The 26,759-nt window shown below is 37.7% G+C and overlaps 1 protein-coding gene across 1 annotated transcript in view; it reads right to left on the bottom strand.

Moving 5' to 3' along the window:
* Positions 1-13,125: 13,125 nt before the first annotated feature.
* Positions 13,126-26,759, bottom strand: part of PTBP3 (polypyrimidine tract binding protein 3) — a 120,994-nt gene continuing 107,360 nt past the window's right edge. The window contains 7 exon segments of the mRNA XM_017886743.1: positions 13,126-18,542; positions 18,692-18,769; positions 21,927-21,989; positions 21,991-22,141; positions 22,891-22,983; positions 25,887-25,920; positions 26,513-26,652. Of these exon segments, the coding sequence (XP_017742232.1) occupies positions 18,410-18,542; positions 18,692-18,769; positions 21,927-21,989; positions 21,991-22,141; positions 22,891-22,983; positions 25,887-25,920; positions 26,513-26,652 (692 nt within the window). The 3' untranslated portion in view covers positions 13,126-18,409.

Genomic DNA, 26,759 nt, shown 5'->3' with positions numbered 1-26,759 from the left:
GGTCTCCCAAAGTGCTAGGATTACAGGCGTGAGCCACGGTGCCTGGCTGCGTGTTTTTGTTTAGTTCTCCTTTTAGAGATCTTTCATCTCCTTGGTTAGATGTATTCCTAGGTATTTTGTGTGTGTGTGTGTGTGTGTCTATTGTAAATGAGATTGCATTCTTGATTTGTCTCTCAGCTTGAACTTATTGGTGTTTAGAAATGCTACTGATTTTTCATACCTTGATTTTGTATCCTGAAACTTTACTGAAGTCATTTATCAGATTTAGGATCTTTTTGGCAGAATCTTTAGGGTTTTCTAGGTATAGAATCACATTATCTGTGAAGAGATATAACTTTTTCTTTTCCTATTTGGATGCCTTTTATTTCTTTCTCTTCTCTGATTTTGCTTCTGGCTAGTACTATGTTGAATAGGAGTGGTAAGAGTGGGCATCCTTGTCTTGTTCCAGTTCTTAAGGGGAATGCTTCCAGCTTTTGCCTGTTCAGTATGATGTTGGTTATGGGTTTGTCATAGATGGTTCTTATTATTTTGAGGTATGTTCCTTTGATGCTTAGTTTGTTGAGGGTTTTTATCATGAAGGGATGTACATTTTTTTTTAAGGCTTCTTAGTTTTCCATTACAAAGACATAATTATTATTGTTTCTTATTGCTGGATGAAATAGTTGCTGGACACTGAGAATTGTTTCCAGTTTTCCATTATTGATATCAATGTGGTGATGAACATTTTTTGGCTTTTGATGTACAGTCGGCCCTTCACATCTGTGGGTTCCACGTCTGTGGATTAAATTAACGGCAGATTAAAAGTATTTAGGGAAAAAAATGAATGGCTGCATCTGTACTGAACATGTACACACTTTTTTCCTTGTGATTATTCCCTAAATAATACAGTACAACAACTACTTACACAGCATTTACATTGTATTAGGTATTATATATAGTCTAGAGATGATTTAAAGTATACGAGAGTGTGGCTAATCAGCACCAAGTCCAGACTCTGGGCAGTCCTTCTAGATGAGGCCCCTGTTGGTAGACTTGCAGCAAACTCACAGGGGTGCTGAGTTAGGCTACTTTATAACCTCATTTTTTCCCTCTGGATGTTTGTGTGTTTATTGCTTTGATGTATGAACTGTTAAAGAAATTCATTAAAAAAAAAATCTGTGCTTGGCCGGGCATGGTAGCTCATGCCTTTAATCTCACAATTTTGGGAGGCTGAGGTGGGCAGATCACTTGAGGTCAGGAGTTCAAGATCAGCCTGGCCAACATGGTGAAACCCCATCTCTACTAAACACACACACACACACACACACACACTAGCTAGGCATGGTAGCACGTGACTGTAGTCCCAACTACTTAGGAGGCTGAGGCACAAGAATCGCTTGAACCCGGGAGGCAGAGGTTGCAGTGAGCTGAGATTGTGCCACTGCACTCCAGCCTGGGTGACAGAGTGAGACTCTGTCTCGAAGAAAAAAAAAAATCTGTGCTTTAAAAGGAAAACCACCTTAAATGGAATCCTTTTTATTACATTCTGATATGCTACTATTACATTCATAATTTTGGAAGGTAAAAGAAATAAAGTATGTGGGAGGATGTATGTAAGGTATATGCAAACATTATGCCATTTTATATGAGGAGCTTGAACATGTGTGGATTTTCATACCTCAGGGGGTTCTGGAATCAAGATCCCATGGATACCAAGGTATGAGTGTATATTACTAAGCTGCTTTCCAAAAAACATAGTACCAGTTTATACTTCTATCAGTGGAGTGTGGCAATGTTTAGTTCACTTAATCCTTACCAGCATTTAAAAATATATCTTTTTAATTCATTACTCATTAGATAGATGTCATCATTCTTGAAGAAAGCATGTGGTTGCTCTATAGGGAGAGGCATTATTGGAAATTCAGCTTTGGCCCACATATGCTTTCTGATTCTGAAGGCAAATGAGTTCAAATCAAAACTGTAAGCCCCAGGTCTCTTTTCAGTGGGTTCTCAGAAAAGTAGGGATGCTGTCCTCTCTTCCCTGACTCCACCTATATAGGTATGCATATGCATATGACTACAAGTCAGAGAAGACTCCTGCTTCCCCTGCAAGCTGGGACTGAGGGGATGTACAAGGCTTATAATTTTTCTTCCACTCTTGTTTTTTGTTTTGTGTTGTTTTAATCTAAATCAAGTTACAGTTACCTTGGCAAGCCATTTCTTTTGATTGGGTGATTTAATCCATTAACATTTAATGCTATTCTTGATATACCATCAATTCTCATTATTCACAATTCCTTATTTGTGAATTTTTTCTACTTGCTAAAAGTTTGTAATTCCTAAATCAACACTTAAGATATTTTCATGGTCATTTGCAACATGCACACAGTGGTAAAAATATTTGAATTGCTCAACCTACGTGTTCCCAGCTGAGGCTGAACAAGGTGACACACAAACCTCTTGTATCAGCTCTCATTCTGTAAACAAGTGTCCTTCTTGTGGTCTATTTAGTGCCAGGTTTTTTGCATTTTTCTTGGTGATTTCACAGCTTACAATGGCCCTCAAGAGCAGTCCTGCAGTGCTGTCTAGTGTTCCAAAGTACTAGAAGGTTGTAAGGTTACCTGCTTTTAGCCTGAACTTCCTTTAGTATTTCTTCTAAAGAAGGGCTGCCAACATTAAATTCTCTCAGTTTTATTTTTCTGGGAAATCTTTATCTTCATTTTGAATCACAGCTTTGCTGGCAATAGGATTCTTGGTTGACAGTTTCTTTCTCTGACACTTTGAATGTTATCCCACTACCTTTTGGCCTCCATTGTTTCTGCTAAGTCAGCCACTAATTCTACTAGGGTTCCTTTATAAGTAATGAGTTATTTTTTCTTGCTGCTTAAAGATTTCCTCATTGTCTTTTACTTTCGACATTTGTCCTATGCTGTGTCTCATATTTCTAAGGTTCTCTTCATTCTTTTTTCTTTCTGTTTTTCAGTGTGTCTAATCTCTATTAGTCTGTTACTCTTTTTTCTGTCAGTTCAAATCTATTGTTGAGCCCTCTGGTGAATTTTTCAGTTATTGTGTTTTTCACCTCCATAATTTCCATTTGGTTCCTTTAATAATCTCAATTTCTTTGCTGATATTGTCTTACTTGATGTGACATTGTCACCCTACCTTCAATTACTTCTTTAATCATGGCTCCCTTTAGTTATTTGAACAGGTTCATAATGGCTAAAGTTTTTTCTGATAAATGCAACATCTGGTTCCTCTTACAGTCAATTTCTGCATCTGCTTTTTTTCTGCTGTTTGGGTTATACTCTCCTGTTTCCTTGTGCTTTGTAATTTTTACTTTAAAACTAGACATTGAAAATCACATATTGTAGTAACTCTGGGTGCTGATACCCCCTTCTCTGGAGCTTATTATAATGTGCTTATTTGTGTAGTAAATGACTGGATTATTTTAGTGAAGTCCATTTTCTCCACACCGTGTTTAGCCACTAATGTTGTTCCTTCAGGAGGTACAGAACTGAGTATGCCCACAGTCACTCTGGAATCAGTGGTTTTGGTGGGTCTCTCCTCCTCTTTTCACTGACCCCACCAACCTGCTAAAACCACACTATTATCAGTTGATTGCTCTAGTGTTTTCAACAGTACTCTGGGAGCACAAATTGCTCTAAAATTTATACAATTGAATTCTGGCTTCTTCAACTGAACAATTTTTTTGGTCAGTGTTTGATTTTTGTTCTGACCCTAGGGGGACTCTTCCAGCTATCTTATTCCCAGTTCTCTCCTGCAAACCAGCCTTCTACAGTTTAACCTGTATCTTGAATATTCTCCTAGTAGCCTTTTATCACACCTCACTGACCTTGAGAGTGCTTTTAGACTTGAAATTCTTCACTCTGTTGCAATGAGCTAAATTCCTTCTGAAAGAGATGAAAAGCTGTTTTATGGTGGGTTTCTCCCCGCAGGCACAATCTCCCAGCCAGGGCACTAGAGCTGGGGGAGGGAACAATGGTAAGCTTCTCTCTGAGTGACATCCCCACTCTAGGGGCTGAGCCCTTGATTGTGAGGGAGGTGTTAAAGAAAAAATTATTCTGACACTTGTTAAGATGAGAAAGAAGACTTTATTCAGAATGATCTTGATAGGTGTAAAGATAATTGAGGCTGGGCACAGTGGCTCATGCCTGTAATTTCAGCATTTCAGGAGGCTGAGGTGGGTGGATCACTTGAGGTCAGGAGTTCTATACCAGCCTGGCCAAAATGGTAAAACCCTGTCTTTACTAAAAACACAGAATTAGCTGAGGCAGAAGAGTCACTTGAACCTAGGAGGTGGAGGTTGCAGTGAGCCAAGATTGCACCACTGCACTCCAGCCTGGGTGACAGAACAAGACTCTGTTTCAAAAAAAAAATGATTGAGATAGGAGAGATCAGGCTTAATTACAAACTCACGAGGAACAAGTAGGGATTTATAGGCAAGGAGTAGGTTGGGGAAGGGTTGTCAGTAGATGGAAAATTACTAAGAGGAGACAGAAATGAAGGGTAAGGGAAATTCTTACTACATTTACCAAACAGGATTCTTGCTGAAGTCAGGTCAGGGTGATCAGATATAAAGGGTCAAGGGGATTCTTTTTAAACTGCCAGGATTCTTGCTAAAACTGGGCTCTTGAGAACAAGGTCCAAGAATGAGGCCTAGTCTAAAAAAGTTTCTAAGCCTGACTAAAGTTTGGGTAGAGAGCCTCTGTCAGTGCAGAGCAGCTGGGGTCCTCTCGGCTTGCCTAACCTTGCAAGCCAGGACTAAGGCCCCAGTATCTTAGCATGTCATGCCCAAGGAAGCCTCCAGTCCATGAGTGGGGTCTGGGTGGAATAAGCCTCAGCAACAGGTGGCCAGGGGCAAGATAAGAAAAGCTGTGGTTCTGCTCCTCCCAGGAAGAAAGCCCTCTGTGAGGGGATGTTCTTGGCTGCAGCAGCTTGTCTGGGGGCCTGGATAGAACAGAAGGGCAGAGGAAAAGCAGATTTCCTTTCTCCTAGAGCTAGGACACCATTTTTTCTCCTGTCTTTGGACATCAGAACTCCAGATTATCTGGCCTTTGGACTCTGGGACTTGCACCAGCAGCCCCCTGGGTTCTCAGGTCTTTGGCCTTGGACTGAGTTAGACCAGTGGCTTCCCTGGGTTTTGAGGCCTTCAGACTTGACTGAGCCACCCCCTGCTGGCTTCCCTGGCCTGCAGATGGCCTGTAGTAAGACTTATCAGCCCCGACGATCACATGAACCAATTCTATCTACCTACCTACCTATTTATCTATCCTACTGGTTCTGTCCCTCTGGAGAACCCTGACAAATCCAAAGCCCTAGTCCACAGCACCTCAAAGAGAATAGAGCTTTTAAAGAGGTAAAGTACAATGAGGCCACATGGGTGGGCCCTACTCCAATATAACTGGTATCCTTTAAGAGGGCATTAGGACGCAGACTCACACAGACCAAAAGATAACCAACCACATGAGAACCTAGGGAGAAGGTGGCCTTCTACAAATCAATGGAGAGGCCTCAGAAGAAACCACACCTGCTGACTGACAGCTTGATCTCAGACTTCTAGCCTCCAGAATTGTGAGAAAATGAGTATCTATTATTTAATCCACCCAGTTTGTTGTATGTAATTTGTTATGGTAGCCCTAGTAAACTAATACAATGTACACGGGACTATTTTGGCCTCCTTGGGACTGCCCATATATGGGCAATCTATGCTTCTGGGGAAGATCATGGAAGAAGTTATGGTTATTACAAAAATGTACAGGTCAGAGGCAATAAACTTCAGTGAGGCCTATGATCTATGAATCCATACACTCGAATATAGTTGTGCTACTGGAGTTTGTCACTGAATTCCCGAAGCCCTATGTAGAGAGATGTTTTTGTAGGCTGAGGCAAGGCTCCATTTTCCTTCTGTATATGCTCAGCTCTCTGGGTATTTCATTCATCAGATGGCAACTTGGCTTAGAGAAGGTGTCGGTCTGTATTAACCCAACTGCTGCCACCAAGTCACTACAAGCACCAGGGTCCTATCAATAATGATCTATCTCAGTGGTTTTGTCATGGGGACTGCCAGGGAAAAGAATTTGGGGCTGGTTCCACCAGAAGCTCCTAGCTGAAAGGAAATGGCAGATAGTCAACAGATAATCTACTGTATGCTGGTCTCTGCATGGGTGCTTTATTTCTTATAAAGAAGACTCTACTTCTTACTAAATAGGGGTTGTCACTAGAACCCTGTAATCTCTTCAATCTTTATGCCCTTATTTAAAAGAATTTAGAATAAATTCATTCTAACTGAGCTAACGCCATACACCAAGCACACAGTTAAATCTGCAGTCCTGGATCTTGGCTCAAAGCAATCTCCACCTCCCCGGTTCAAGTGATTCTCTTGCCTCAGCCTTCGGAGGAGCTGGGACTACAGGCGTGAGCCACCATGCCTGGCTAATTTTTTTGTGTTTCTAGTAGAGACAGGGTTTCACCATATTAGCCAGGCTGGTTTTGAACTCCTGACCTCAGGTGATCCACCAGCCTTGGCCTCCCAAAGTGCTGGAATTGCAGGTATGAGCCACCGCGCCCAGCCAAGAACTTTTTTTTGAATAAAAAAACTAGAAGTGTTCTGAAAACACAAGGATGGTCTGCCTGTTCTAGAAAATCTGGGACTGGTAGCTACTATTCTTGGACCATATTGAGAGATGGTTAAAAACATTAGATGCTCAATAAATCAGGTAAATTACTTAGACTTAGTTTGTAAGCTAGTTCATGTTGCAAGAAAGGACATACTAGTGCTTTCCATCTTTATTATAATGTTCCTTGATGGCATGGCTAGACTTTTACAACTTTGGATCCTCTGGCAACGTATATATCTGTCAAATCAGCTCACACTAAAGCACAGCAATAAGAGGCATGAGGGTGAGGGAGCCATCAGGACAATCCTAAACCTTGGCATTTTTTCCAGATGAGATCGGGTACGGTCAGGGCAGTATGGCCGCAGACGTTTGTTTTTTTTTTCAAAGTAATTCCTACCTAAATAAGTTTTTATTTCTACCTAGTTACATTTCATTCTCAAGTTCATATATATTGTTTTTGTCATAAAGGATAAATGTACATTGAAAATTCATAGGGATACACAGGGCAATCTAAGCAGACAGTTATGATTAACATATCAAGTTACACAAAATAAAAAATATAAAAGAAGCATAAAGTTAAAATGAAATGAAACACTAATAAATGAAAAAACAAACATGGGGGGATCAAAACACATGAAAAACAGGTTATTTGAAAATACTTCTGCAAGATGGCTCAAGAAAAGGAGAAAAGGCACAACTGAAAACCAGTAATTAAATATGGGTATCCAGGCTGGGCACGGTGGCTCACGTCTGTAATCCCAGCACTTTGCAAGGCTGTGGCGGGCGGATCACTTGAGGCCAGGAGTTCGAAACCAGCCTGGCCAACAAGGTGAATGAAACCACATCTCTACTAAAAACACAAATATCCCAACTACTTGGGAGGCTGAGGCACAAGAATTGCTTGAGCCTGGGAGGCGGACATTGCAGTGAGCTGAGATCGTGCCACTGCACTCCAGTCTGGATGACAGAGCAAGACTCTGTCTCAAATAATAATAAGAAGTAAATAAATAATAAATATAAATAAAAACGGGTATAGGCCGAGTGCAGTGACTAGCTTCTGCATACTAAGCACTTTGGGAAGCCAGGAGTTTGAGACCAGCCTGGGAAACACAGCAAGGCCTCATCCCTCCAAAAACAAGAAGATATAATTACTAACGAGGCAGAGATTTTAAAACATTATAAACTTTTACCAATACATTTGAAAACTATTATATAAAATAAATTAATAGTTAATAATCTACCCAGTAGAAGGGAAGGGGGGCAGGAGTATAGAAGATACAACACAGAATATGAATCATGTAAGTTAGGTGACAGAAACAAAGTTTCATTATATCTGTCTATTTTTACAAATGTTTCTGCTTCCATAAAACAGGCTTTATAAAAGGCAAACTTTTGGAGGAGAATAGGAAACAAAAAAAAAAACTAAGCATTTATTTTGCCTTTTCTATAGAAGCTGTACCTCAAAGTAACCAAATAGTTGATATGGGGGTTTCTTTTATAAGAAGAAATCCAACTAATATAAGCAAAAGGAATTAGAATTACAGCTTTGCCATCTTGCAGTCCCTAAAAGTTAATGGATCTAGGCAATGATCAATAGACACTGCCATCAAAAGACAAGACACATTATGCAAGTATCCAATGCCATCAATAAAGTATTCTTACAAAAAAAAAAAGGTGGGGGGCAAGGGGAGGCAGGGAGAAAGAAAAGAAAAACAGAATCTGAATGAGCTCTTCTTGATTTACATGTAATCAGCACAATTCACGTCAGAATTTTTTACAGACCAAAGAGCTGTTTCTTCTTCAACAAATAAATTACCAAAAAAAAAAAGATGGAAAGGGAAACTGCAAAAGCCTTTATCAACTGCAGTGTATGTATGGACTTCTATACTGAAATGTTTACAGATGAAATTATATGATTACTAGGATTTAAAAGAAATCCTAGGATAGCCAGGTGTGGTGGTGCGTGCCAGCTACTCGGAAGGCTGCGGCAGAATTGCTTGAACCTAGGAGGCGGCGGCTGCAGTGAGCCAAGACCACACCACTGCACTCCAGTCTGGGCGACAAGAGACTCCGTCTCAAAAAATAAAAATGAAAAAATAAAAGTAATCCTAGGGGTGGGGTGAAGAACAGATTAAACAAAATTGGCCACTAGTTGCAATTGGGTACTGGGTACATGGAAGTTTATCATAGTAATACTTGTGTATTACAAATCTTAACTTTTGGCTGGGCGGTGGTTCATGCCTGTAATCCTAGCACTTTGGGAGGCTGAGGCAGGTGGATCACAGGAGTTCAAGACCACCCTGGCCAACATGGTAAAACCTGTTTCTACTAAAAAATACAAAAATTAGCTGGGTGTGGTGGCGCATGCCTGTAATCCCAGCTATTTGGGAGGGTAAGGCAGGAGAATTGCTTGAACCGGGGAAGCAGAGGTTGTAGTGAGCCAAGATTGTGCCACTGCACTCCAGCCTGGGCGACGGAGCGACTCAGTCTCAAAAAAAAGATTCTTAACTTTTTAATAAAGTCTTCTCTTAGGATGCCAGAGACCTAGGTAGGTCTTTCTTGCTTCTTTTGATAAAATAGGAGGCCAGGTGCGGTGGCACACTCCTGTTATTTCAGCATTTCAGGAGGCTGAGGGGGGAGGATGGATTGTGTCCATGAGTTTGACACTAGCCCGAGCAACATAGCGAGAACTCGTCTCTAAAAAAAATAAAAAATTAGCTGGGTGTGGTGGTGGGTGCCTACAGTCCCAGCTACTTGGGAGGCTGAGATGGGATGACTGCTTTGAGTCTGTGAGGTTGACTGCAGTGAGCTGTTGATGGCACCAATGCACTTAGCCTTGGCTACACAGGGAGACCCTGTCTCAAAAAATAAAACGGAAATATATTAGGGGTTAGATGTCAAATAGCTCACCAGATCAGACTTACAGTGGCAAAACCAAAACTAAAACACATTAATTAAATCTTTCTCAATCTAGTTGGATGTAAAAGTGTTTGGAAGGGTAAAATTTACTTGATAACAGGTTTTTTATTTTAGTCAGTGAAATATTTTTCCTATAGATATGCCATGGTCAGGGAAATGCAATATATGCATATGTAGGAGAGTTTCACGACGAAACTCAGTCCATGGTATCTCGGGTTCTTTGTAAGAGGGCCTTACTTATCGGCTAGAATAATCTGCTGACTTAAGAAAATAATTGGTTGATAGGTCCTTGCTCAATTATAGTAATTTTTAAAACACTCCTGGGTAACTGGTACAAAGTACATTAACCAGATACTAGAAACTCACTTCATACTGTCTCTCAATTACCTCCTTTCCAAAGGTAACTATCCTGTTTCTGAACTTGATGTACATGACATTATACAGTATGTGTTTGTGTGTGGCTTCCTTTGTTCAACACCACATCTGAGGTTCTTCCATGTAGTGGAACGAGCTTCCTTTTTTTCAGTTGCATTACTATATTCTACTATAGAACTCTATCATTATGAAATCCATCCCTAATAATGCCTTTTGCCCTAAAGTGTACTTTATCTAACATTAATGTAGTTAATACCAGTTTTATTTTGAAGACAATCTGTTAACAGGTTAGAATGTGAATTTGTATTTTGCAGGATCAAGGACTTAGCAGACAATTCTCTAATTTTAGGCACAGAATAATGATGGAGGTGCTTATCAAGTGATTAGAGGGCAATTTGTTCCCAAAGAAATATTGAGTTTTTCCTGTTACCCTGTCTATATCCTTAGAACAAATATAGGGATAAAAAAATTGAGAAGGCTGGGCACAGTGGCTCACCCCTGTAATCCCAGTGCTTCATACTGTAATCTGAGAGGGGAGGATCACTTGAGCCCAGGAGTTCAAGAGTAGCCTAAGGAACAAAGTGAGACCCACTTTCTACACAAAGTAAAAAACTTAGCCAGGCACACACCTGTAGTCCCACCTACTTGGGTGCCTGAGGCAGAAGGAAGGCTTGAGCCCAGGAGTTGGAGGCTGCTTCAGCCTGGGCAACACAGTGAGACTCTGTCTCAAAACAAAGCAAAACAAGAACAGAAAGAAAAATTGAAAAATAGACATATGAATCTGCTAGGAACATTAGAATCATTAACTTTTCTGGTTTCTTTACACTAGTAGAATTGGAAACTCTACATAGAACCCAGTGGCTCCAGAATGTGGTAATTCCAGCAAAATTATTACTAGTTTTACCACTTTAGTATAAATTCTTTTGATAAAAACACATAAAGTGATGAATTCCCATTACAGGTTGAAACAGACAACAGAAAAAAAGCTTTGATGTAGAAACAGTAAGACTACAAATAGGTCTATCACTCCTAACTATACCTAACCTGGCAATCCAGTTCAATTATCACAAATGTTAGACATTAAATATTGGGCACAGCTTGTTTGACGATGTCCTCTTATTTGTACAATTGTCCTTTAAGTAATGGCATTTGTCTTAGAAATATATGGCTATTTATCTCTAAGAGTAAAAAGGAGAAATTATGGCAGGGTCTACATTCCTACATATTCACAACTAGCTGTAGGATAGTTATGGCCATATGTATTCTGAGAAGTGCCTCAGAGAGGCCTCATGATCCATTTTTGGGGATTCCTATTGAAGGCAAGAGTCCAAAAGTATTGTGTTTAATTTGTGGATTTAAGCCGACATTTCTACTACATTACACATTTCTAAAAGGTAAGTCACCACGTGCTTAACTCTGTATTTTTCCCAACACCTAGCTCAAGCGCTGGTACAATCAGTACTTGGTGAACTGAATGAATAAAACAGTGCTATGGGGCTGAATTTTGTGTCCCCCCACCCCAAATTCCTGCGTTGAAGTCCTAATACCCAGAATCGCAGAATGTAACTATATTCCAAGACAGACTCTTTTAAAGAATTAGAGCAAAATGAGATAATATGAGTGAGCCCTAATCTTTGACTGATGTCCTTATAAGAAGAGATTAGGACAGAGACACACTCAGAAGAGCTTGCAGAAGGCACAAGGAAAAGACAGCTATCGACAAACCAAGGAAAGGCACTGGAAGAAATCAACACTGCTGACACCTTGATCATGTCCTGTGAGTCTCCAGAACTGTGAGAAACTCATTTCTGCTGTCTAAGCTACCCAGTCTGTGGGACTTTTTTATGGCAGTCCTAGCAAACTCATACAAACAGTAACTACATTTTTTGTTCGTTTTTTCAAATTTAAAATGCGAAATGACATTTAAAAATTTTTCAGAAGTAGATAAGGCATTTTTACCCTTCATCAGAAACACTCTCACCACTTATTCAATGTCTTTAAGTTGCAGTGACGTATCATCACGTGGCTCTCAGGAGAAAACATAAGCACTCCAATACTGTGTACAGAACTTCAAGATTATAACCTTAGCAGCACTCGGTAGCATGAAACTGCAACACCTGGATGCAATAGAGGGCACTGGAGCAAGTCACAGAGACCTGGGCTTCCTTGCTGTTAACTGGAAATTGAACTAGGTGGTGTCTTGGGTCACTGCATGACTCTTAATGATGGTTATAACCCCTCTGCTAAGTAAATAAGCATTTCACAGTCAATCGAGTTTATAAAGGCCTCATTTAGTCATACAGTTATCTTTTCCTGATAAAATGCCTCATGCAAAATACATACATATTTATTTTCTAGTAGTATTTATGGAGACCACAGATTTTACAGGTAAAAGCCAGCAAAGATTAGTAGTGATTACCTAATTTTCTATTCTATTCAAAATAAATTCCCACTTCCGAGCTAAAATATACAACGAATGCTAAGTCTAGACTTCTGCAATCCAACAATTCTTTAAAGATGTGAGAAGTAAAATGTTTGTCTAAGGAAAAGGAAGGTAGCATCAGCTGGTATCTGTGTCACCTTTTTAAAAGGGACACAAACTTGGTTTGAGATCACACCTTGTGTCTCAGAGTGTATGTATACTAATGTCATAGGGAAGCCAACTACTGAACAAAACTGGAAATAAGTGTTCCAGCTGTAGTTTGGCACTGCAAATATGGGGAGAAAGAGAGAAAGAAAAAGGAGAGTGAGTGTGCAAGCAAGAAAGCATGCTAACCTGCCCCAGCATTACAGGGCGGTGCCAGAGAAGGTGCGTCATAAAAAGATTAGGAGAGCACTTTGCTCCTCAAAATGAGAATTATTCCTAAATGAAGACAGAGACAGTTAGTAGATTCTGTGTTTTTCCCAAACACTGCTTGTGCTCGCTATTCTCTAACCATGACACGTTTAGATGGATGGCTATGGAAAAGAAAAGAAAATAGGACATCATTAGAATTACAGGTAAGACAAGGGGAAACCCAAAGTACAGACAAGAACACAGAAAAATTTTAAGAGAGTACAGATGTCATGACATTTATTAAAAGGCATGCTACAATGCTATATTTGTTAGGAAAAGAGATTAGAGATATCAAGTAATAGTCAGCAAATATACAAACTGAACGAAAATGGAATATACTGTAGTGTACAGAAGCTTGAATTAACCATGCACTACGCATTTAGAAAATATGTTTTTTAATATTTTATCTTCTCTTTGCATTTATAACATAATTCACTTCAACAATCACAGAATCCTTTTTTTTCCAATGCCACAAACTCTGTTACAAATGAAAGCTGGTACTGCTGCTTATCCAAAATATACAAGACAATTGATGTTTTATATAAAAACCACTTTGTAAGTTCACTTGTTCCCAAAAACCTTTTTTTTCTTTTTTGGCCTTGTTTAAAAAAAAATGTTGTTACAAATATTTACAGCATTTTCTTCTGTTAGATGAACATTCTTACAAACTGAAAAGGGGAACTTTGATGAACAGACCATGTAAAACACCAGACAATGTCAGAGGCTCCTAGCTGTGCTATTTTTTTTTTTTTTCCTTAGATACAGTACTGGAAATGCCCATCAAACTCATCATCCTAATCCATTCTGTTCACACTGTAACTCCCATTTTCTCTAAGTAGTCTATTCAACAGTAGGCAACAGAAAGTAAAGGCCGCTCTGCACTGGGTCTTCTTTCAGAAAGGAGCTTGGGGAAAATGCAAAATGCTTCACAGAGAGGAGTTAAAACCACAACAGTCAGTCTTTGGTCAGAGCAATGAGGTGACATTTTGATGCAAAACTTTGCTTGGTCAGCAATCTTTATAATTGGTACTTTCTGGATATGGGATGAATTTTTAAAAGATCTAGGAAACAATGGTAAGGGGAAAAAAAGGCCAGAGTATGATTATTTTTTAATGGCATCAAAAAAATAGCTATTTAAATATTTGTTATTACAACTACTACATAGATCCAAGAAGTGAAAATAACACAACAACAACAAATCAGTTGACAATGCTGATTTAAGCATGCCTTAGGCATCTTTCAATTATGACTATGATCACCAAGGTCACTGGACCAGACAAATATCCCTGTTCTCTGGAACATATGCCTCAGGTTACATAAACTAAGGAAACTACCACAAAGATTTCAAGCAGCTCTATTCTTGGACCTGCACGATGCTCTATAATGAATATTATGTGATAAAGGCAAAAGTGTAACTGAGACTTCATTTCTACAGTTACGATTCTTTGCTTGGATAGATAGTTGGTGGGATGACATTCTTTTAAAACTATATAGTACATATTTCCTGAAAACCAGAATACTGATACTACTTTAGTCTCAAATAGGAAGAAAAGGTCAATTAAGACTACTGAAGAAGGCACATAAACTTTGGTCCTGTTTTTTTCTCCCACTATAAAACCCTTCAAACTAAGATTTTAATATTTTCTATATTTTAAACCACTCACAACTAGCTGTTAAAATTTGCTCTGAAAAAAGACTGCTAATAGTCTTGTAGATAACAACACAACTCTTTTAAAAGACAGCTGAGTTATATTTTCAAATTTTGTGCAATCTAAGTTGTATTTCTTTTAGCACAATAGTAGAGTATTTTAAGTCTGGCAGTTTTATTCTTGTTAACAGATCAAGACAAAGGAAAGGTTAAGAAAAATGCTTTATGCATCATCATGCTGTCTCTTTTTGGTTTTAAAATAGCAGTACACACATTAGGTTTTCTAAGAGATAGGTGGGGAAAAACACATGTACTTTTGAGTTTGTCATTTTTTTGTCCAAAAATATCTCGTGGGAACAGAAGAGAAACTGCATGACAAAATGCTAAACGTATAAGCATTGCTGACTGATGGCATGGAGACACTGAAAAGAACAGAGAGCCAGGCGTGATGGTTCATGCCTGTAATCCCAGCACTATGGGGAGGTGGAGGCAGGAGAATCACTTGAGCCCAGGGGTTGGAGACCAGTCTGGGCAACAGAGTGGGACCCCAAAAAATAAAATAAAATAAAATAAAATAAAAAGAAATTAAACAGAGGCGTTCATAGGAACCACTTCTCATCAACTAAAGCAGAACCCATGATCATCATACTAGCTGGAACCGAAGAAGGCCTTGCTCTTATAAGGAAACAGGCAGGCAGAAACGGTATCTCCAAAAACTGAGCTCGGCAACTTTTAACGGCAAATCAGAAACATTACTTCAAATAACTGATTACAATATTTAGTCTTAAAGAATTTATGACATTCTGTAAGAGCTACTGAGTAATTCTGATACTCTCCAGTAAGTATCAGTTAAGATACTGGGTCATTCTTCTATTTGTATGTTACACAAAGCACATTTTACTGCTATGCAAATTATTCAAATCTCAAAGTAAATCATTTTGGTGTAATTTGCTACTGTTAAATATGTACTGCTATTTTTTAAAGTCCTGAATATATATACTTTGTGTAGAAGTCAAGATACCTTGAAAAGTGATGACAATACTCCTTAAAAATAAAGTAAATAAACTTAAAAATAGGATCCTATGGTAGATCAACAGAGAAAATTAACCATTGCTGGAAGATACTGAATAAATGCATGCCAAAACAGAAATACACAGATCTAGTTTTCCACCATCCTGATTTTTAATCTTTTTTACAAAAACTATGCCAACACAAATACTGTAGACCTCTATAATTCAAACAGCAAATAGCTTAATATGGACAACATCCATGTGCTACAGCTAATTTTAGACACAAACTGATGGTTTCAAACATGCTATTTTAAAACAAGAACACCCCACATCTCCAAATCTTAATTTGGTTAATTTTGTCAATAAATTAAAATGTATGTAATGTGCATATGTATATACAACTATAGAAGAGTGTATTTATGTATATACACTTATCTACACACACACATTCACACACACACACAAACACACCCCTACACAAATCCCTGAAAAGGATTCAAATGTTCTCTCTCAGACTTAAAAGGCCATTCCCTACTTCAAAATTACATTCAACATCACTATGATCTCCCTTCCGTTATTAGCAACTTTGCTACACTTATGCTGAATGTTATGAGAATCATGAATTAATAAATTACACAGTAATTCCTAACTTAAAGTAAATGAAATAATCCAATTTAACATGGCACTGAAAATTATAATAGTGCCTGTGTGGAAGGGAAAAAAAAAAAAAGCAAATTTTGGGAGATTTTGCAAAGAAATTATTTTCCTCCTTCATATACCCCTTGTGTCTAGGTAAAATTTATTTCGTAAGTAAAAAAACAAAAAAAACAAAACCCCACAACTACACACATGATTATATCTATCTATTGAGCTAAACTGATCCATTTGAAAAGTCTTAACTTAGTATCCTTCCTTTCTATTCTACCAACTAAGTGTTGCTCAGTGGTGAGTGAATTCTGCTTTTTAAACCATCTGTATCATCTCTTGCAGTCTCTATTTTCGGTAAAATTTCTTCTGTAAAACCTCCATATGTTCAAATTAATCACTAGAATATAGCAAAGAGATTGAGATTTTCTTAATTTTTACTTTTTAGAGAAGGGGTTGCACTATGTTCCAGGGCTGGAGTGGAGTGGCTATTCACAAATGTGATCATAGCACACTGCAGCCTCCAGTTCCTGAGCTCAAGTGATCCTCTTGCCTGTAGCCTCCTGCCTACAGGTTCAGCCTGTAGCTAGGACTACAGGCGCACACCACCATACCCAGCAAGATGTTCTTTACTCTTTTAAAAGTTGAGATGAGACACTTTCATAATCTGAAAAGTGTAAAAGGGGTAGACAAAAAATGACCCTTTTGACTACTTCTGCTTTAAAAGTTCTGATCAAGAATTGAAGGAATAATAGCAGTTTCTTATTAAAAGAAACCATTTTACATTATACAATCACTGAAGGAACATTAAAATGTACTCTTACATTCAACAAAAAAGAGAGGGACAGAGCATGAGAAATAACCCACCTTCTCATACTCCAAATATGTGGGCACTCAGTAATGAAGTCACATTAACAAAGAAAAGCAAGTTCTCGCTTGAGGACTGAGAAAGACCAAGTAATCCTGAGACAAATTCTGATGGGTGATAAAGATGAAACTGAGATTGCACTCTACAGCCCCAAATTGATATGCAATAACCCCTATCAGTCACAATGTAAAGAGGCCTACAGGTGTGCACTGAATTATTCCCAAAACCATTCACCCCCCACACCGTCTCTGCACCAAGCACCAAAATTTGATAAAACTATTACTTATTGAAAACCACTTAAAATTGCAATGAAAAAAATGTTAAATCCTTACCAAAACAGAGAAAGGAAAAATAAAATGCTTACCAAGCCCACAATATAGTTTTCCAGATATTTAAACTCTAACCTATTGTATCTTAAGCACATAATAAGGCACATAATAAGAAATTAAGTAAATACACAGTAATTCTGAGTATTAGAGATTATAGTGGTACAAAAAACCCTTGAGATTAATTTTTTTCTAAAAGAAGACCTTACCAAAAATAACTTTTAAAAAATCTGTCAAACCATATGATAGACCTGAATATTTTCCTTAAGACTGTAAACTTTTTTTCTGAAAACAATTATAAAAAAGTAGTTTATAAGTAGGATTATTTTTCTTTAAAATTTTCCAAGATCATATTACTTGACAAAGAAGTGTCATTTTGAAATTTAAAACATGATTTTTTCCTAATAAAATTATTAGTTATTCTGACATCTTCTTAACAGATCCTAGTTGGATTCCACTTAATTTCCCTGGGGACAGCTGAGACACTGCATTTTTCCAAATAGTCTTAAAAAGTTAAAGATAGACATAATTTAAAGGAGTGTCTTACAGTGAAAAAAAGAAATCATTCAAAGAAAACATGCAGGTTTATAAATCTGCTTCCAACACAACTCAATGTGTTTATGCATAATAACCATCAATATATGGCAAAGATCTGATGTACTTTATAAGTGAATATAATTTCCTACAAGAGTCAGACTTCTGATTCAAAGTTATTAAAACTTGGTCATAAGTGATTTAAGTTACTTACATCAAGTAATTTTAGAAGTCTGTATTTAAATTTTTTTTAAGTACAAATGAGTTTAGAAATGTTGTATAAGGCTGACCTGGACCCAAACTAAAACAAAGTTAATCCTCTTCAAATCTAATTTAATACAGGGAATAAAATTATTGAAAAAAAAAAAACAACCCATTTTTTCCTGATTTTCTTTTTCCTGAAGGTTATTTTCGTAGAAACCATGGTAAAAAGGGAAACGAAACCTTTGACTGGCAAGGGGGGATATAGAAAAAAAGAACATCCCTTGATTTTTAAAATATACTTGAATATCAAACTCAGAAAGAGTTATTTTTGTCAAAGAGGCAAAATTGGTCTTGAGCTGCTTCAGTCTATGTCTGAAGGTTTTACTGAAATTATGGTCCAGTTTTAGGAGAAAAATTCACAGAAAAGTCAGATTGTAGATTTTGAGAAGGAAACTCTGAGGTGGTGATTTTCTCCAAGGTCATGGTTATGAAGCTCAATGAGGGCCTGAATTGCTTCTTCCACAGATCCCAACTGAATGAGCGCCATTTTGCGATCTTTCCTGAAAATGGTATAAGAAATACAGAAAGTATTTAGAATGAATTTTGCTTCCAAACTCCTTCCCCCATCAGAAGACTTCACTGAACTACCTTTAAAATTTGCATACCATATTAAATAATTTTAATGTATTTCTTGAAAGCAAAGACTTACTGAAAGAATTTAAAAGCCTTCACTGAACATCCAGCTTCTATGAAAAGGTTCTTCAGATCATCCACTGTAACAGAAGGGCTGTGAAAACATCAGAGGGAGTCAACTACCTGGGCCCCATTCTCAAGTGAAGCAGATTAACTCTTGCAATCATCAAATCTCTCAAGTACATTTCAAACAGAATTACTAAACCATATGACAAAGATTTGATTTGGAATTCCCTGAAAGATGTTCAAAAACTGACATGTATCCTTAAGTAATGGAATTTTGTCTCAATCCTTGCAGAAGAGATGTGCAGGTATATAAAGGGCAAGAAAAATCTTTCTATATTCTTTTTTCTTTTAAATGTAGCTGAGCCTGGAATCTATATTTATTCTTATTAGTCATACCACTGGCTTCAGTAATCAACTGTAGTACTTCCGAAGTTTCCCAGCTCTGACTTGTCTGCTATAGTCTGGAGTTCCACATTTTCAACTGTTTGCAGGGTAATTCTGAATGTATGTGCTGCCAGGTTCTAAGGAGGCCCCCAATTATTCTTGCCTGCTTATATTCATGCCCTTGTTTATTCCCCTCCCATAGAAAACAGAGGTATCCTCTGTAAACACTTAGGATACTGTAGAAATGACAATGTGTGACTTCTGAAGCCAAGAGACATTGTGGTTTCCACTATGTCCTCTCCTGAATCATCAGCTTTGGAAGGACACCATCAAGACATTATGGAAAAGTCCTCATGACAAGGAACTGGGGCCTTTGGTCAACAAACAGGGACATGACTAAGCCATTCTGGAAATGGATCCTCTACCTCCAGATGACCACATCCTTGCCTCGTATCTTGATTGCAACCTTATGATAGACTCAGCCAAAGCCACCTAGCTAAGCCACTTCTAGATTCCTGACTCGCAGTAACAGTATGAGATAATACACATTTACTACTGCGTTAAGTTGTTAAGTTTGGGGTGATGTGTTACACAGCCATACATAACTAATATAGTGGTCTATCACATGACAGTCAACTGACTAAAAGTAGATTCATCTCACAACTGCCAACGAGGACAGTATAGCAGAACAATCATTAGCTCTGTAGGAAGACAGACCTGAGTTCACGTTCTATTCCTCACTCACTTGTATATCACTTTGAGTAAATTATTTAACCTAAATCTCAGTTTCATTAATACAATGAAAATACTGGCCTTACTTCAAAGGTTATTATGGATAATAATGCTAACAACAACATGGAATAGTGGATACCAGGAGCTGGGAGTTAGGAGGAAAAAGGTGGTTACTGCTTAATGGGTACAGAGTTTCAGTTTGGGATGATGAAAAGGTTCTACAGAGGGACAGAGGTGACAGTTGCAAAATAATGTGCAAAGTACTTAATGTGAATGTATACTGGACTGTACACTTAAAAATAGTTAAAATTGTAATTTTACATTACGTGTATTTTATCACAATGTTTTTTTAAAAGGTTGTTATGGAGATTAAATGAGGCAACATGTGTAAAGCACCAGTACAGTACCCAGAACTTGAAAGAATATTAATATCCTTTCCTCTTCTTCCTACATGTCCTCTGTAGGTTGCAACTAGAGTCCAGCTCCTGCGTGATGTGATATATTTAAAAAGCTAACAACGAAGCTGGGCACAGTGGTTCATGTCTCTAATCCCAACACTGTGGGAGGCAGATTGCTTGAGCTCAGGAGTTAAGAGATCTGCCTGGGCAGATGGTGAAACTGTCTCTACAAAAAAATACAAAAAATTAGCTGGGCATGCCTACACCTGCAGTTCCAGCTACTTGGAAACCTGAGGTGGGAAGATCACTTGAGACTGGGAGGCAGAGGATGCAGTGAGCTGAGATCATACCACTGCACTACAGCCTGGGCAACAGAGGGAGACCCTGTCTCAAAAAAAATCTATTAATTAAAAAAAATTAAAAGCTAATGATGACAGGTGCCTGCCTCAGTATCTAATTGTTGTCCATGTACCCTACACTCCATAGTAACAAGCTGCTAAATTTCTTGGTCCATGTAATAATCTACTTTTTTTTTTCCCCCTTAACTCTACCAGTTTCCTGGCTGGTATGAGGTTTGATCCATTGCCCAACTTGGATTCAAGGTTTCTCCATGTCGCCTAACTGGAGACCAGTAGGGAGGCTGGATATTCACATTCTGCTGAATAATTATTCTCTATTCCTATTCACTTCCCATTCTCATTCTCAATAATGTTCCAGACTTCACCCCTCTCTACACCTTCAAGTTTTTCAATTTTTACACACATACACACACATCCCCCACAGCTTTTATCTCTTTTCCAAAGTTATTCCCCTTTATGTATTAGTTCAAATTATACAAAACTGCCATTTTTTTGTTGTTGTTTTAACAATTTCCAAAGTCCATGAACAAAACTGCCATTTTCGTAGATTAAGGACTTCAACAATTAGGACAGAGATTGCCAAATATTTTCTTTAAAGGGCCAGACAGTAAATATCTTAGGCTGTATGGGCCATATTGTCTCTGCTGTAACTAATCAGTTTTGCTGCTGTAGCTCAAAAGCAGCCATAAATAACATGTAAGTGAATGAGTACAGCTATATTACATGAAACTTTATAAAAGGTGAAATTTGAATTTTATATAATTTTCTCGTATCACAAAATATTTTGCTTCCATTTTAAAATGTAAAATCATTCTTAGCTCACAGGCCATACAAAACAGCCATAGGCTACAGGTTGTCAATCCCTGAGTTTGAAGATAACTAAACCACACATACAACACTGGTTAATAAAGAGACCTGTACAGTGGCTACAGGAAAATAACTTTTAGCTTTTAAGTAATTAACATATCTATGGCTTTACAGCTTGTAGATAAAAAGTACAAAATCCATTTTTACCAAATTCTTAGATAAACAATTTATTTGATTTTGTTATATTGGTTAACATAAGAGTCATTACTTCTTCAAAGGGATGGACAAATATGTGCCAATGGAATACTTCTGCCTAAAATTATTTTATGACCTTTTATAACTGAAAATAACTAGTTGTGAAATCTCCATTTGGAAATTAAATTTTAAAACAGGTCTCTTTCTATTTTACAGTGTAGGATTGGAGATAACCTTCTGAAGGCATGATGGTAAATAAAGACCAGGACAATTGCTAGGTTAGAACAATTTCAGAGGTTTTAACCTCTCCCAAATCACATACTGTAGATTATTAATCATCTAAGTGATTAATAACTTATTAGGTACATACGGAATGTTGGAAAGATGCAGAGTGGCTGATGGTGGAAAGATATTCTGGAAGTTTTAGAGCCCGGCTTTTAAAGCGATGCAAAGGACTATTGCTGAAATCCTTAGTCAGACCTTGGTCTTCTTGTCCCTCTCGAGGAAGCTGTACTGCTTGATGTTTGGACAGTGTAGCACGAAGCACTTTCCCATAAAGTCTCTGACCACTTAGATGGTTCATTGCTAGCGCATGGGAAGAAAATTTTTAAAATTCAGGTATTAGGATAGATTTCTCAGTAATATCTGTCAACATTACCATAAATTATTTTTATGTAGTTATTTAAAACTGTATTGCCAGTTTGAGGGTGCAAAGGGTTTCAAAACCCAAAAACCCTTAAGGAAATATGTTAAATGACTTTTACTATAAGAAAAGCAATTTAAAACAAACAAAAAATATTTTCTGAGCAGAGTGCTATGAAGTTTCAGAGTGCCTGGAACACAGTAAGTATTCATGAAATGGTTACTGAATACATTAGTTTTGTTTCAAGCAAGGCATTTTTATAAGAAATTTTGAGTAAAACTTTACAGCTTTTTTAACAGTGAAGCCATTGAACCCTTTCTTGCATCATCATTACAAAGTTTGCCCAAACTTTTAAGCCACTCAATGGTTACAGAAAACTTATTTTGGAAGGAAAAGAAATAAATAAAATAAATAAAACAAATCATGCTTATTAAACTTAATGGAAAAACGCTAGGGTCAAAGCTCTAGACATTAACAATATGTTCAAGTAGACAAATGAACTTCAGACTTAAAAGAGTAATGAATATTTTTTAATCTTAACATATAGACAGATGCTTTATGAAGGCATTATCACAAGGAGGTGTTCTTTTATAAAATCATATTCCTACTAGCTGTGTTTGTTTATTTTGAAGGAAAATTCACACACAAAAGGGGCAAGTTCGCATTATTATTAATTATTAATCATTGGTACCTAGCTGAGCTTGATTTGCATCTGCCATCTGAACCAAGGCATTTTCTTTCTTATTAAACATAATCTTCACTCGATGTACATCACCATAGACTCCTAATTAAAACAAAACAAAATACTGTGTTAATGTCTGATTGTGTTGTGTTTCATTAATTTTACTAATATACTTAAAGAAGGCATTTCTTATACTATATACTCTCCCTTGGCAATTTCATACATACACTTGCAAATTTTTATCTCTTCCAAGTTCCAGATCTATTATGTACTTACTCTTTTTCACTTGGACGACCCATAAACACTGTAAACTTATTACATCCCAAAATGATTCATCCCCCCTTTCCTCTCCCCACTCCCAGTATTCACTAAGGCTGTAGATAAATACCATCATTCACAGAGTTGCTCCAGTCAGACACCTGGGAGTCATCTTTTGACTTCTTCCTTTCCTCAAACCCTCACACCCACCCAATCAATCACCAGCACCCATTGATTCTGTGGTGTAAATCTCTCTCTCATTTTTCCACCTCTCCCAATCCTCACTACCATCAAGCTATCAACACCATTTCATACCGGGACTACCACAACCTAATTGATTCTAACTAATCTTATTACCCTCGATTTTCCTACCCTAGTGTTCCCCAAAGTGGGTCCCATATCCTAAAAGACGGGTAAAATGATTCACTGGGGTATGGAAAGATAATAATCCAACTCTATATTACTCTGTTTATATAAACCAATATAAAAAAAACACAGTTTTGAATTTTAATATATAGATAAAATTAAAGCCAACAGGTTTTAGTTGTCAATTCCAGTCTCACTTGATTTATTCATTCAGTGTATTACAATATATTTCAGTTTATGTGCTACAGAGTATCATCAATATTATAAAAATAAGATCTTTCAGCAGGGCACAGTGGCTCACACCTGTAATCCCAGCACTTTGGGAGGCCGAGGTGGGTGAATCACTTGAGGTCAGGAGTTCGAGACCAGCCCGGCCAACATGGTGAAACCTCGTCTCTACCAAAAAATACAAAACTTATCCAGGCATGGTGGCGCACACCTGCAGTCCCAGATACTCGGGAGGCTGAGGTGGGAAAAGTACTTGAACCTGGGAGGTGGAGGTTGCAGTGAGCCAAGATTGTGCCACTGTACTCCAGCCTGGGTGACGGAAAGACTCTGTCTCAAAAAAAAAAAAAATCTTTCAATAGTTGCTAGCTGCATCATTATCATACTAACGGCACTTTAAAAATTTAAAACAGAGACATGTATTCCGAATTTGCTACCCTTCTCAGAAATAGCTAGATGGTGACATAACTATTCTTTAAAAACTGAACATACACAATTTGTTTTACAAAATGTGGGTGTTTATTTTTTGTAGAGATGGAGATCCACTATCTGGCCCAGGTTGGTCTCAAACAATCCAATCCTCCCGCCTTGGCCTCCCATAGTGTTGGGATTACAGGCATGAGCTACTGCACCCAGCTGTTTATTAAATGAGTGAGAAATTAACTACTTTTAGTATGAAACATGCTTTGGCTAGAAAAGAGTCATATTAAAATGTATTATTAATACATGATTTTATTACTGAAAATTACACACATCAATCATTAATAAAAAGTTTTATAGTGACTGCAAATGAGCATGAGGAATTTCTTTGGGGCAATGAAAATTTTCTAAAATTGGACTGTGGGATGGCCACACAACTGTGAATTTACTAAAAATCTTTGAGTTGTAAATCCAAAGCATGTAAACTGTATGGTTGTAAATTACATCTCAAAAAATTCCATTTAAAAAAACCTATCAGCCAGGTGCTGTGGCTTGCACTTATAATCCTAGCTACTCGGAAGGCTGAGGGAGGAGGACTGCTTGAGCCCAAGAGTTTGCGACTACAGTGAGCTATGATCACGCCTTTGCACTCCAGCCTGGGCAACAGAGTGAGACCCTGTCTCTAAAACTATCACATTCAAAAAATTTGGAAACAATTTTCTATCTTATTTTAAAAATCTTACAAATGAAGCATACCAGTGAATTTTAACTCTATTTGTTAGACATATTCAAATACAACAGTTTTCAAGATCCACTGATTTAAGAGGAAAAAATCTAACTTTTCTAGGTAAAACACGACAAACATTGGTGGATTACATGAAAAAATTAATGAAATAATTATTGAAGTACGGCAATAATGAAACCCCTGCATTTAGATTATGTATCTTTAAGATTTATCTTCTTCAGCTATGACAACCATTAAAATAAGTAGTAAAATAATCTACCCTTGGAATACTGAATCAAAATGAAAACAAGGATTTTTAATAATATCAAAGCATATTAAATCATACTGTTCATTATTAAATGTTAATCTTTTATGGAAAATAAACTCATTAATAAAAATCTTTAAAATAGTAAATATTGCTTATTTCATTGTTCTCGTATTTCCATGCTGTTAGAAAGTTTGGAGACTATTTTAAAAACCTGAATCGCATTATGCCACTCTCTTCCCTTAAAACTGTTCAATGGCTTCCGATTGTTCTTAGGTAAAAGCCAAACTCCTTAACAAAGCTTTCAAGAGCTCTTCACGATTTTGACCCTATGCAGCTGTCCACCTTCACCAGGTCTCTGTTATGCTCGCCTATGCTCACAACTGGGCTTCCTTCACTTCCATGTATCAGGACCCATCTCTCCCCTCTCCCCTCCTCTGTGAAGACACTGCCCCCACTTTCTGCCTGGCTGATTCTCACTCACGTTTAACAAGTCAGTTTAACTATCATTTCTATTGAGTCTCTCTGCTAGGTTAGGTCTCCCTGCATTACACTCCCTTTACAAAACCTCTATTTCCCATATTATAAATCATCATTGTAATTACTTACTAAGTCTTATTCACTGTTTTATCCTCAGTGTCAACACAATACTTGGCACATAGAAGTAATCAATAAATATTACTAAATAAGTGAAATGTGCTCAATTCACACCTGTAGACAATATTAAAATAGCAAAAATGAACTTACCAAATAGGATAAAAAGCCCATGTGGTGTGATAAGCTGTAAAGGGTAACACAAAATAAGTGTCTGACAATAATTTAAGGAAAAATTGAAAATAAGTTTATTTATACTGTAATGACAGTTGTTTTTATTTTAAAGCATGGTTTTATATGCTTCTTCTGTATATACTAGTGATGAATTTTAATGTAAGTTCTTAAAACAAACTTAAGCATTTTAATTTGAATACAACCCTGGATCAGAAGTTACCATGGCTGGGCATGGTGGCTCACACCTGTAATCCCAGCACTTTGGGAGGCTGTGGGTGGATCGCTTGAGCCCAGGAACTCGAGACCAGCCTGGGCAACACAGCAAGATCCTGTTTCTACAAAAGAATAATAATAATTTAAAAATTAGCCAGGTGTGGTAGTGGGCGCCTGTAGTCCTGGCTACTTGAGAGCCCGAGGTGGGAGGATCACTTGAGCCCAGGAAGCAGAGGTCGCAGTGAGTGACTGCAGCACCACTCTCCAGCCTGAGTGAAAGAGTGAAACCCTTTCTCCAAAAAAAAAAAAAAATAAGAAAGAAAAGAAAGAAAAAAGTGCTACCATACCTTCTCCTGAAAGACTATATTTACATATAGTACTTTTCAACTCACATCAGGATTGAGATTCGTGACGAGTAGAACAGAATTTCCTGGTATACCACTAGCCCCAGGAATGGCCATCCTTCCAGTGACAGCAGAGGAGGTGATTGTGAGAGGACCAAGAGCTCCAGGAACAGCTGGAACTGATAGACCTTTTAAAAATACCAGAAGCATTTCACAGAAAGGAAAAATACAGAAAGAAAATGTGTCACAGCTACCATAAAGATACTGAAGGCCAGTTTTCTGCCCTGCAGAGTCT

Source organism: Rhinopithecus bieti, unplaced genomic scaffold, assembly GCF_001698545.2.
Source record: "Rhinopithecus bieti isolate Rb0 unplaced genomic scaffold, ASM169854v2 scaffold_16175, whole genome shotgun sequence".
Classification (NCBI taxonomy): domain Eukaryota; kingdom Metazoa; phylum Chordata; class Mammalia; order Primates; family Cercopithecidae; genus Rhinopithecus; species Rhinopithecus bieti.
The sequence above is the reverse complement of the archived record's forward strand: the minus strand, read 5'-3'. Positions and strand labels throughout refer to the sequence as shown.